General features: G+C 42.2%; 1 protein-coding gene across 2 annotated transcripts in view; it reads left to right on the top strand.

Annotated features, from left to right (window-relative positions):
• The window catches only part of RANBP17 (RAN binding protein 17), a 302368-nt gene that overhangs the window by 267448 nt on the left and 21267 nt on the right, over positions 1–13653 (top strand). For both annotated transcript variants that reach the window (XM_029942874.1, XM_029942873.1), the window contains exon 25: positions 6504–6670. In XM_029942874.1, coding sequence (XP_029798734.1) covers positions 6504–6670 — 167 coding nt within the window. The remainder of the gene's footprint in view (positions 1–6503; positions 6671–13653) is intronic.

Raw genomic sequence — 13653 nt, 5'->3', positions numbered from 1 at the left:
TCTTTTGATTTGGATAATTACATCTTCTTTATGAATTCATTTTGTATCCGCTATGAGTTTAGTAGCTGGACTTCTTTATTTTTAGTGGTACTCCAGGGTTTATAATCTACACCTTCAAATTATATCAGCACAGTTTGCCTTCAAATAATCACAGTCTACCCCTTCTCCTCTGTCCCCATTCCTTTGGGAACTCCAACTACACATGTTACCTGTCTCTGTTATTATTCAAAGACTGGATGGGAAGGACTCCTTGACACATCTCCAGAACTCTCTCTTTGCATGGCTCCCACTTTCTGAAACTCTGCCCCATGAGTTCTCGCTGCCTCAGTCTCCCCAAATTCACACTGTTTCTCCTAAACTCGGCGAGGCTGCTTAGCTCTGTTTGGGTTCCCCCTTCCTGGTCTGCAGCGTGGAAAATACTTTGGGGCATAAGCTTGAGCAGTTGCATTGGTGTCACGTCATCTGCTTCCCCCCCCTCTGGTTTATAGCCCTGGACTGCTTGTCGTGCAATAATTGAAAAGTGTTGTTTCATTTTTTTGTCCTGTTTTCTAATTGTTTATGGCAGAAGGAAAAATTCTCATAGCAGTTAATCCTTCAAGGACAGAAACTGATGCCTTGTCTTTTCTTGTTACAGTTTGCCTTGACATTCTTTTAACTCACATCATAGTAATACATGAAGATTCTGAATTAGTTGCAGGCGGCTATGTTGCTCCCCAAGTGTGGTCTTGGGCCTGGAATCTGCATTTTAACAAAGATCTCAGTGTAGTCTTGATGAAGTAGCATTAGGGAGCGAATACTTAGCTTGGAAATACGTCCCGATGCTACCACTTTTTAAGTGTATGTTTGTGGACATGTACTGTGTGCCTGATGCTTTTGTAGGTGTGTTCAGAAGTGTGCTTCACCCTTGTCACTCTCACAACCACTTTGCATACCAAGACTGGGTTACACACTCTAATAGTGCTCTGTGTCCTTCTGTCCTACTTGAATGCAAGCTTCTGAAGGACAGGCACCGTGTCTTGAGGCACCACTTTATTCCCAGTGCCTAGCAGATAGTAAGTGCTCAATAAACATGTATTGATTAAGTTAATTGAGTGATGTTATTTTCATTATATTTCATTATACAGACAAGTAAGCTGTGGCTCAGGGAGGTGAAACAACTTACAGAAGTTCACACGACCAATAAGTACCTGATCTAGGAGTCTTTCTGACTCAAAAACCCATTCCTCTTCCCCTTACCACCCTGCCCTGGACCTGTCTAATCTTCAAGGAAAAGGACTTTTGAAAGTACCCACTTGGATTTCTCATTTTCCAACAAGAATACATCTGCAAAGAGGCATTTATAGTTATTGGTTGGGTTACAAGCAGGTTTTAGTTTTACTTTTGCCTCTGGAAAAACTGAGACAGAGGCACAAAAAATTGCATCAGTGATAGAGCAGTAATTCACCTAATTTGCTTAACATGATATTAAAACTTTTTGGTAATCATCCTTCATCAGCATTTTTAGTTTCAGGCAAGCTATAATGTGGGGAAAGAGAAAGGTGAATGAGAAAATTGATTATATTTTCTTTTTATTTTTTTAAGTTTATTTATTTTAAGAGGGAGACAGCATGCATAGGGGAGAGGCAGAGAGAGGGAGAGAGAGAGAAGAAGCCCAACACAGGGCTCAACTCACAAACTGTGAGATCATGACCTGAGCTGAAACCAAGAGTCAGATGCTTAACCGACTGAGCCATCCTGGTGCCCCTATTTTCTATCTTTTCAGTTACCCAGCCACCATCACCCCCCACCACACTCTCACATGCAGAGGTCAAGTGCAGAACTTACGAAAAGCTGCTCTTCATAGTGACAGTCAAGTCATTCATTCAAGAAGTATCAATTATGCACATCTACGTACTTGGCAATACTAAAGGGAGCAAAACAGAGAAGGTCTTGGAGTATGTGAAGCTTTTCTTCTAGAGGGAAGAGATGAACAATAAATACATGAACACACACACACAAGAAAGAGTCATTACAAGTGCTAAACAAAGACGTAAGAGGGGATAATGACTGGAGAATGAGTAAATGCGGCATCGTTAGAAGCAGTGACCAGAGCAGGCCTCTGAAGACCAGCTGGGGCAGCAATGGAGGTGCGTTCCAAGAAGTAAAGGAGGTGCGGAAGGCAAAAACAAGAAATTGAGAGGGCAAGTGAAAATTTGAACCAACCAGAAGCCACCAGACTTTTCCTCATCAAGTCCGCCATTAACGAAATGCTCATTATGAATAGAATATGTTATTTTGAACACATTCTAGAATTAGAGTATGTGATATGAACGTAACATGGGAACAAAATATTCAGGAAATATTTACAAACTTAGAGACCTTGTACACTAGAGATTCACACCTAGACCCACCTACTTCCAAAACTGCCACCCAGCCAATCCCTTCATTTCTGAAATCACCTGTCACACCGTATGTTTCTGAGACCTCCATCCTCTCTTCTGCCACAGTGAGAAATTTTGAGGCAAAGCCAAACGTTGGCTCAGCCCCATTATCATTCTCCTGACTCAGTTAAGCTGCTCTTTCCTGTACAGTTAACTTTTCAGAGCAGTTTTCCATGGTGGGTCCTAGTGAACAGGAGGGTTATTAATGATGCATGTGCTTCCTGTGGAGACTGGTTGAGGAAAAAAGGAGTATTTGGTTATAATGCCGAACAACAAGTTGCTAGAGAGGACAAAGTGCCTATCCAGCTTAAACATTATATCTAAAGTCTGCATTGCAATGATTCCTTGTTTATTTTATTTTTTTAAATATTAATCTATTTTTGAGAGAGACATAGCACGAGCCAGGGAGGGGCAGAGAGAGAGGGAGACGCAGAATCCAAAGCAGGCTTCAGGCTCTGAGCTGTCAGCCCGGAGCCCGACACGGGGCTTGAACCCACGAACCATGAGATCATGAGCTGAGCTGAAGTCAGACTCTTAACTGAGTGAGCCACCCAGGCGCCCCGAATGAATCCTTTTTTGAAAGATTCTGAATACTGGGGCAGCTGAGTGTCTCATTCAGTTGAGTGTCTGACTTTGGCTCAGGTCCCAATCTCACAGTTTGTGAGTTCAAGCCCTGCGTTGGGCTTGCTGCTGTCAGGGCAGAGCCCACTTCAGATCCTCTGTCCTCCTCTCTCTCTTCCCCTCCCCTATTTGTGCTCTCTCAAAAAACAAGTAAAACATTTTTAAAAATTTAAAGATCCTGAATACCAAGAACTAGGACAAAACATGAAAATTCATGACTTCTGCCCATCCTTTTATGTCAGGAGAGTTTCATTATTTGAATCTCACATAATAGCTTGAGCTGCAAATAAAGGAGACCAATAATAATACATAGTCTACAGCACTATTCATTCTGTTTTTGATCAAACGGCCCTTGATCCTTATGATTCCACACCTTTCAATCTACCCTAAAATAACATTTATCCATTTCAGTGTCCCCAACCATAAATCAGCCATAATGGAATCTCTTCTTCTTGCTTTTATTGCAAGGATATATGTTCCAACCTTCATGTCTAAAGTGTTTACCTGGCTTTTTCATAGCTGACTCAGTAGATTAGAACCTTTTAATGCAACCTGCATGGCATGCGGTCACCAAATCTATGTGAAGTCTTTATAATTTTTGTATGATTGATAGCATATTGCTCTTTACTGGTGAGGGAAACTATATCTATTTCCTGCTCGCTTCCTTTTGTAGATACTAAGTTACTTAACCCATTTACTTTCGTGATTGGGATTTCAAAAGTAGAAATGTGAAGGAAAAGAGAACAGCAACCGAGCTCTACCAATCTGTGCCTGATTTTTTGGCCTAGATCTTTTCCACTACATTATACTACCCGCTGGAATTACAAAACCAAATCTTCCTTTTCTGCAAAGCAACCCAAATAGTGGGGAGAGATAAACAATCAATCAAATACCCTTATTTGGGAAGAAAAAGAGCCCCTTAAAAGGAAAATCTAGCACCACACTTTTCTTGTATGTATAGCTTCCATAGCACCACGTCCTCCCTAAACTCTTGTCCATGCCTGTCTTTTAGACCTTCATTCAATCCCTACCCATCCTGCATCAGCTACTCTTATCCTCTAATTTATTTTTTATTTTCTATTTACTTTTGAAGTTTATTTGTTTATTTTATGGGAGAGAGAGAGACAGAGAGAGACAGGGAGGAAGGGGCAGAAGGAGAGGGAGAAAGAATCCCGAGCAGTCTCCATGCTGACAGCACAGAGCCCAATACAGGGCTCCATCTCGTGAACCCATGACATCGTGACCTGAGCCAAAATCGAGAGTCAGATGCTAAACCAACTGAGCCACCCAGGTGCCCCGTTATCCTCTATTTTAAAAGCATTCATCTGTGTATTTCAAAACTTTCCCCCAAGCCTACCTCTTTCTTTTTCTTTGTTTTTAATTTTTTTTATATTTTATTTATTTTTGAGAGAGAGCGACAGCGTGAGCAGGGGAGGGTCAGAGAGAGGGAGAGGCACAGAATCGGAAGACAGGCTCCAGGCTCTGAGCTAGTTGTCAACACAGAGCCCGACTCAGGGCTCGAACCCACTAACTGTGAGATCATGACCTGAGCCGAAGCCAGACGCTTAACTGACTGAGCCACCCAGGCACCCCACCTCTTTCTTTTTCTTATGCCATTTCTCTCCAAAACAGTTTATATGAAAGAGTTTGTAAACTATGGTGTTATATCAGTTCTAGGTATTATTACTAAATACAGCTCAAGACCTATAAAACCTTCCTCAGATTAGCTTTTCCTACTAACATTGCACCTCTAGTCTAGGAAAGGCACATGAGTCTCAAAACTTCAGAGTTTAATAAAATGAATAAGAAATTCATGATTGCCTTAGGAAGTTTGCAATCTGCTGGTTCCCAGCCCTACTCTCCCAGTCTACTGTCCTCATCTGCATTGACCACTTTTGCCATTTTTGAATGTTTTTAACTGTTTCTCTCGTCATTTCTCTTACTGATCATAACTCCCCCAGGATCATGTCCATGCGTCACCTTTGGCCAAAAAATCTGGGCAGCGTCATGCTATAAATCAAAACCATGCACTTTGTTGGATAAGCTCTTTATCTCTGAGATTCATTTTTCTCATTGAAAAACGCAAGTAATAACACCTACTCTATACAAGTGGTTGTTAGAAGTAAGTGAATAATAATCTTAATGTACAAAGTAGATAGTCAGTAAATGGTTGCTACATCATGTCACTCACTTGCTTTAAAAAAAGCCTCAAATAACACCTCTGTTGTCTTTCAAATTAAATGTACTGCCTCAGCGCACGTTTGGATGCCCTCAAGGAAGACCCCAAACTACTTTGTCAGCCTTCTCTCTTACGGCTCCCTGTATATTCTTTCACTCATCCCAAAAGTCCTACACCCTCAACAAACCCTCCTCGTTTCAACATGAGGGCAAACTGGTAGTAACTGACATCTGTTGAATCCATTGTGTTTAAGAAAGTGTTTTATGGTTACATATATTTTTGCTTACTACCTAATTTTGTTTAATGTCTACTTAATTTTCATGGTCAAAAGTATAAATCTAGAATCTTAGCTCCTTATTTACTTTTAGCCAGTGGCCCCACAGTCATCCAGCCAGTGGCATTGGACATGTCATTTAACCCCTTACTACCCCCACCTGTAAATGGAGATAGTAATAGTTCCTATCATGGTACTCTTGTGAGGACGCACAATACTATTTCGTGTACACTCTCCGTAAATATCAGTTGTTTTTATTGTGAGACTTTCTAGTTGTTTTCTTCTCATTCAACTCTGCAAGGTATTTTACAGATGATTCAAAAGGTTAAATGGCTCTTTCAGAGTAACAACATAGAAGTCACTGGAAAACCAGTGCTGTCTGACCACAGAATCCCTGCCTTCCTGTCACACTGTGTGCATTGTGCTAACCTCCCCACCTGAAAAATGTCCTTCCTTGTCTCTGACTGAAATAACTGTCCCAAGCCCATCTTAGGCTCTGTCTCCTTCATGAAGTCTTTTTGATCCCGACCCAAATGTGATGTCTTCCTCAAAATCGTCACAGCAGTGTGTCACTCATTTTTAGCCAATACTGCACTGCAGTGACTTGTGTACTGAATCACAAGCTCTGACACCAGGGTAGGGGTTTCCCCTGAAAGAGCATTTTGCACCAAGTCCACACCCTGTTTCCTCTGCGGCGGAGCACTTCACACCAAACAGGTATTTAATAAAGTCACCTGAGCTGAATGGACAGCCGTTGAGGTCACAAATGGAAAATTCTGTCCAATTCGGTCCCAGGAGTCACTTACTAACATCTTTATACCAGCGGTTGTAGTAGACACTGGGTTTAAAGAGATAAGCAAGGTGAAAATCCCTGTCCTCAAGGAGTTTTACAAGTTGATAAAAGCGCTTTGAAACCAGAAAGTGATCTTTTTTTATTGGCGGCATTATAATGCATCAGATGTAAAAACTCTTAGTAACGCGAAGGAATTCTCATTTATTGTTCGTACAGATACAGTTGTCTCCTCCAGTTGCTGTACCAGTTTAGACTACATCGTCACCTGCCTCTTCAAGCACATAGCAAAAGAGGGCAAGAAGCCACTTCGATGCAGAGAGGCTACCCAGGCCGGTCAGAGACTATTACATTTTATGCAGCAAAATCCAGATGTCCTACAGCAGGTAACTGGTGGTCGGTCACCTGGCTTAAGAAACAGAGTTTCCCAGCAGCCAGCCTAGAGCCTGACTATCTCTTAGAGCAAACGGTCTTCCCAAGACTCTTTACCAGTTATTCTCTAGGAGTATTTTCCTGCGAGGTAGGGCAGCACACCAGCTCGCCCTCAAGAAACCTCGCTAAGTCTTTCACCTTACCCCAGTGAAGCTAGAATTCAAAAAAAGGATAGCTCTTTCAGAGGCCTGAGAGCAATAAAAGGCAAAGCCAGAACTAGAAGCAGTCAACCTCTGGTTTCTCTCCTGGAGCCTCTAAGTCTTCTCAAGTTTGCCCAGGAGTACTCTGCATGTCCAGAAACTGCCTTTTGCTGGGCTCCTAGTCTGTGCCAGGCCACCTGCTGAGAACTTTCCAGTCGCCATACTGCAGTTGGTATTCTTCCCATTGAAGATAAGAAAGGTGCAGGTGTTCATATTCCCAAGATTATTTAAGTGATAAGTAAGAAAGCCACAATTTCTGTATTTTCAAATGTGTTTTCTGACTGGCTAATAGGAGTCAGGTCCAAGTTTAATACTGTGTTTTGAAAACTCACGACTGCAAATCACAGTAACAGCATGAATAAAATAAAAAACATGCGCCAGAAATATTTCAAAGAGAATAATGCTGTTTTTTTCTATGGAGATAACCATCACTGTGATGTTCTCCAGTTCCACTGACTTTGAAAGTGATACTTTATACTGTTTCCACTGGTTTCCTTTTGCCAGATCATCTTCATAATAGTTTGTGGTTTGCAAATGTAAACACTTTGACAAGGTGATTAGCCTTCTTAAGGCACGTGCCACCCGCGGAAAGCATCACTCTGAGTGAAAAACTGATGAACATAGAATGAGCTGGCCATGGAAGAGGTTTTCTTCCTGGCTATGATTTTTTTCTAATATTCATATGAAGTTATACAAACTTACTTTGGTGATGTCTCGGTAACCTGTTATTTTCCCGGTGGGGAGGTGTAATTAAGGTTTTGTGTAACTAAACCAAGTGCTTTATGCCTGTGAGTATTTGGTATGACCCTGGAATTTTTACAACGTGTTGGTAATATAATGAAGAGACGAGGGGCGCCTGGGTGAATCAATCGGTTAAACATCCAGCTTCGGCTCAGGTCATGATCTCGCAGTTCGTGGGTTCAAGCCCCACCTCCGGCTCTATGCTAACAGCTCAGGGCCTGGAGCTTGTCTTCGGATTCTATATCTCCCTCTCTCTCTGATCTTCCCCTGCTCGCATGGTCTCTCTCTGCCTCTCAAAAATAAGTAAAAACATTAAAAAGGAAAAAAAAGAAAAAAGAAGAGAAAGGTAGCACACATATTGAAGACTTTCTGTGTACAAGGTGCAAGAGCCACTGAGACTCATAAGACAGTTTCTTTCCATAAAAAGTTTCTATCAGGTGGGACAGAGATAATGGGTTAGTTATTAGGTAACTAGCCAATTATATGAATAATTTGATTTATATAGTGGTGACAGAGATTAACACACGAGGAGAGGACTTTCAGAGAACTCTTCTCATTTATACCTCCAAAACAACCCTGAAGTGTAGATACCATCATCCTCATTTTACAGATGAATAAATTGAGACGCAGAGAGATCTACTGGAAAGTAGAATGTGAAACAGGGTTTGTCTGGCTCAACAGCCTTAGCACTTACACCATTGATCCTCAAGGGCCTACTTGGTAATTCTGAGTTTATTTATTATTTTGAGAGAGAGAGTGTCCTCATGCATATGCAACCAAAGGAGGGATAGAAATGGAAGGGGTGGGGAGGGAGGGAGGGAGGGGGGGAGAGAGAGAGAGAGAGAGAGAGAGAGAGAGAGAGAGAGAGAGAGAGAGAGAGAATCCCAAGCAGACTCCACACCCTCAGTGCGGAGCCCAAAGTGGGGCTCCAGCTCCCCCACCACGGGATCATGACCTGAGCCAAAACCCAAGAGTCGTACACTTAACCGACTGAGCCACCCAGGTGCCCCTCCAAATATATATTCTATCATGATTTGGATGTACCTCTCCTCCCCCCTGCCCCACCTCCCCATCCACAATGGCCTGTGGTACTGTCGGGAGTGGTTCCCGGCCCTCCAGTGTTTTGCAAGGAAAAAGTTGAGCCAGGGGAGAAAATAAATACCCGTGAACTGGCCAGGAATCAGACGCAGCCCCTCACCCCACGATGGCAAATGACAAGTCCACCACCAAGTCCCTCAGCCTGATCACAGTATTGTCCCATAAACTTTGGCAGAAACTTTTCAGTTGGTAGAAAATTTTACCAAAACACCATCAGACTGTGCAGAGCAAGTGGTGTGGTCACACAGGAGACGATCCAGTTTATGTTTACTCAGATTTACCATGCATTTGTCGGTTTAAGTAATTTCTGTGTGTTAATAATACTTGGTAATCCTTTACTTTATAGCATATGACTAAGGAGTGATATATCTTTATTAACAGCAGAATACATTCTATTTATTTGGAATGTAGGCTTTCAGATAGCATTTTAAATATTAATGACTGGTCTCTGGTAGTCAGCATAAATATGATTTGCATTAGCACTAGCTTATATCATCTTGAGTGCCTCTGATGTCAACTATTGGGTATAGTAATATCTGACATCACCTCCTTAGGTCACTGACAACTTTGACCTCTATTCTTATGCACAATTTCTGTCGTCTCAAAAGCTCTTTTGAATTGATTTGAAATTTTGACTCTTCCCTTTATGAGGCAGTAAAATTGATAATTATTCAGATGGGAACTGAGCGCTGAGTGAAAAATCAATTCTACCCGCTCTCTGCTGCGTATAAAATTACTTCTGAGTCGGCTGGACTGAACGGATGGCCGGAGAAAAGCAGCAGGCAGGAGTAGTGGGAAGAATTAGCCGGACAGAGCTAATAGCCTGAAGGGATGGACTTGGAAAAGAGGGAGTGGGCCAGTTGGGGGTTATTAGGAGCAGGGATGGGTCCCATTGATCATCTGTTTACATCAGCTTCCCAAGACCTTATAAATCAGCCCTGAAGAGCAGCAGAACTCGAGATTTCAGCATCTTACCAGAGGGACTCTGTATTAGATTATTCTCATTTTCACACTCAGATGAAAAGTGAGCCATTGATTATTCATTGGTTGCCCATTAAATGCTGTTTTTATAGATGATTTGCCTATCACTGAAGGTAATGAACAAGGTGGCTGCTTTATAACTCGAGGTTTCAGTTTTCAAGGCATCTGTGTCGGTTAAGTAATGCCTAACCCTATTAAAAGGAATGGGTTACAAATTGCTTAACAGTGCTGAAAAACTAGACCCTAATGACTAATTGTGCTCAGAGTTTAGAGAGGGTTTGTCAGCTCTTTAAACTAAACGGATGCAATGATACTGCAATTATTTACCAGTCTGAACTGTTTTCCCCCCAACCTGGATGTATATTGCCGGAAGCATAACTGCGTGATGAGTGTCCACTCCAGATTGTAAACGTTCTCTCCTCAAGCTTCCAGAGCAAATGAAGCATGAGCCCCCATAAATGGTTTTCCAACACCCTCGCAGACCTTTCGATTTATGCGCACCAGCCTCGGAAGCCCATTGCGCATGCCTCTCACCTGGAAATGTGCTTATTAAATAATGACCTGTCATGTGGTTGTAGATACTCAGTGGGGTTTTTTTATTTAAAAATTTTTAACTTAAAGGTTTTTTTAATGTCTATTTACCTTTTGAGAGAGAGACAGAGACAGAACACCAATGGGGGAGGGGCAGAGAGCGAAGCAGACCCAGAATCCGAAGCAGGCTCCAGGCTCTGAGCTGTCAGCACAGAGTCCAATGCGGGGCTTGAACTCACGAACCGTGAGATCATGACCTGGGCTGAAGTTGGACACTTAGCCAACTGAGCCACCCAGGCGCCCCCAAAATTTTTAATTTTTTATCTTAAAAATGTGAGACAGTGAGGGAGGAGTAGAGAGAGGGCGGGAGAGAGAATCTTAAACAGGCTCCACACTGAGCTCAGAACCCCCTGCAGGGCTCGATCTCACCACCATGAGCTCATGACCTGAGCTGAAATAAAAAGTCTGAGGTTTAACCAACTGAGCCACCCAAGCACCCTTTCAATGTTTTAAAAAATATTCTCCAAATAAGCTATCATCCATAATCTGTGAACAAATCTAACTTTGCTAGCATTAAATTTAGTCCATTTGAGGATCTACTATAACTAAGTGCATCTATTTCAAATAGGAATTACCGCCTCACCAGCACTCCTTGGACTTAACCGCTGTTCACATTATTAAGGAAAACACTCCCCATGTGTGTTTATGCCATTCACATGATGAACTAAGGGAACCTGGGTGGTCCAGTCAGTTGAACACCTGACTCTTGATTTTGGCTCAGGTCATGATCCCAGGTTTGAGAGATCGACCCCCACGTTGGGCTCTGCTCTGAAGCGTGAGCCTGCATGGGATTCCTTCTCTCTCTCCTTCTGCCCCTCCCCTTTGCACATAGGTGCGCGCTCGCTCGCTCTCTCTCTCTCTCTCTCTCTCTCTCTCTTTCAAATAAAAAAAAAATTTAAAGAAAGATAAACTACAATTTTAAAGACAAGCCAATAGTAACAGTGATTAGGCACAGATCTGCTACAATAATTTGGAAGATTAAATTTGTGTGTGAAATGCTCTTAGTATTATCTCTGGGCATGTTAAGTGTTTGCATATGTAAGCCGTAGTTCAGCACTCATTCAGTTCTATCACAGAGTGAAAGATTTGCTCAAACCACTAAATGCAGGACGTGTTTGGTAGAATTAGAGGAGCAGTTCAGAGATGTGACTGATTCTTTTTCAAATTATAAGACTAGGACACAGATGATGAATGCTTCTCTACATCAGAATTTCAGTTAAAACTAATTGTTCGAGGGGCGCCTGGGTGGCTCAGTCGGTTAAGCATCCGGCTTCAGCTCAGGTCATGATCTCACGGTTCGTGGGTTCAAGCCCCATGTTGGGCTCTTTGCTGACAGCTCAGAGCCTGAAGCCTGCTTTGGATTCTGCATCTCCCTCTCTCTCTGACCCTCCCCTGCTCACACGTCTCTCTCTGTCTTTCAAAAATAAATTTTAAAAATTTAAAACTAATTATTCGAGAAGGAGAAGCAGCTTTCACAAAAGCAGAACAAGAACTATGTGGCTGTGTGGTTGTCAGCATCACAGATTAGATCTTGCAGCTGACTCATTAACAGGGTATTTTTAACAATTATATTCTCTAAAGTCTAAATACATTGAAGGAGAGAATGAGAACATTTAGATTTGAATTTGTTTCACCCTCATCTAGGTAACTCTTTAGCACAAGTCAGCCATAATAAAACCCCAAAAAGAGTTCTAATTATGATTTTATCTCTCTTCCTCTCCTGTGTCCCCTCCCCACCTCCCCCCCCACCACAACCTGGCATTTAACTACAAATTATGAAGAGCTGTCAGGAGCTATAACAATCATACTTCAGCAGGGAAGTATGCTGAAAGAACATTCACCCTTTCCTCAATCAGTCAGTCAATCAATGAAAATTGCTTTTGTATGGTGCTCTTCATGACATGCATCCCAAAGTGAATTACAGCAAAAGGGAAATCATCTGCTCTTTTTTCATTTTTGTGTTTAGATTGAAAAGCTACTGCTCAACATTTTGACATACTGTACAAGACATCTTTCACACTTAAGGTCCCATTCCCTAAGACTAAGGAGGAGAAAACACAGCCGCATATTTAACTCACGAGATTTTGGCCTGTGGAACCTTAGCAACACCCTCACAGTAGGAAACACTTCAGTAGATGAAGTACGTTCAAGTCTCTCAGCCTCTTAAAAAATAATTAGTCCAATTTTCTAATGTTATTAAAGGCATTTCTAGTGAACCCTAAATAGAAAGTGTGCACTCCACATGACCCATCAACTCAATCTTGTTGATTTGCAACTTTATTATCAAAAATAGGGCGGTAGATTGAGACCAAAACCCCAAACTAAATGGACATTCACCACTGGACCAGAGGACAACATGGCTATAAAGTGCTTAGAGGAAGTCAGGGATGGGTCAGTAGACACCAAAAGTATAAAACAGGACCTTACATTTCAGGACAGAATTGTTTTTTGCAGTGCCGCCACGATCTTGGTCTTTTTCACAGAGTTCTGTGCATGGACTATGTATTTGTTTCTAGAAAAAATAGTAACTGGCCGAACATAAGTGCTTACCATGCGCAGGCAATAGCTTAAACTGCTTACATATGCACATAATTTGATTTAATCACCGCGGTGTCTCTGTGAAGTGCTAGTATTATGATCACTGCTTTATAAATATAGAAATTGTGATATAAAAAGATTAAGTAACTTTCCCAAGGTGACGCACAGTAAGTAAAAAAGCTAAAATTCCGGGCTGTTGAACTCCAGAGTTGACATGCTTAACCTCAGAGCTATAGTTTGTTGGCAGCTACAAATCGGAGGTGGCACATACTTTTTCAGCACTTACACTCAGGCAAGTTGAGCTTCCAGTAAGTCCCACCGGGGCCATCCCTAAGGTAGAGTGATTTAAAGCCGTCATCCTATACCCCAACTTTGTGCCGCAGCCGGGATGAAACAGATGGGCGGTGACCCAAGGAAGTGGTGGGCAAGGGAAAGGGAGGTGGCTTTGCCAGCTGGTACAGCAAAGTCATGTGCTTCCCAGCGTCACGGCAGAGTGAACAGACCTTCCTCTAACTTACTTTACACCCATACCCTTTCATTAATTCTACAGCCAGACCGCGAGAGGATAAAATGGAATAGAACATGTATCCTTGAGAAGGTCAGAGTCTAATAGTAAAACTATCTCATGACATTCCTTTGTGCCTTTTCTCTAATGTCTTGGAGGTATTTCCTGAGGTTTACTCCAACCTGATTTTTCTAGGATAGACTCAATATGGCAGCTGTGAAATGAATGTGGGGAAGCCACAAGTGTTTTACATCCGTCCCCCATACCCGGTACATCTCCAGGC

This window comes from Suricata suricatta, chromosome 6 (genome assembly GCF_006229205.1).
Source record: "Suricata suricatta isolate VVHF042 chromosome 6, meerkat_22Aug2017_6uvM2_HiC, whole genome shotgun sequence".
Lineage (NCBI taxonomy): Eukaryota > Metazoa > Chordata > Mammalia > Carnivora > Herpestidae > Suricata > Suricata suricatta.
The sequence above is the reverse complement of the archived record's forward strand: the minus strand, read 5'-3'. Positions and strand labels throughout refer to the sequence as shown.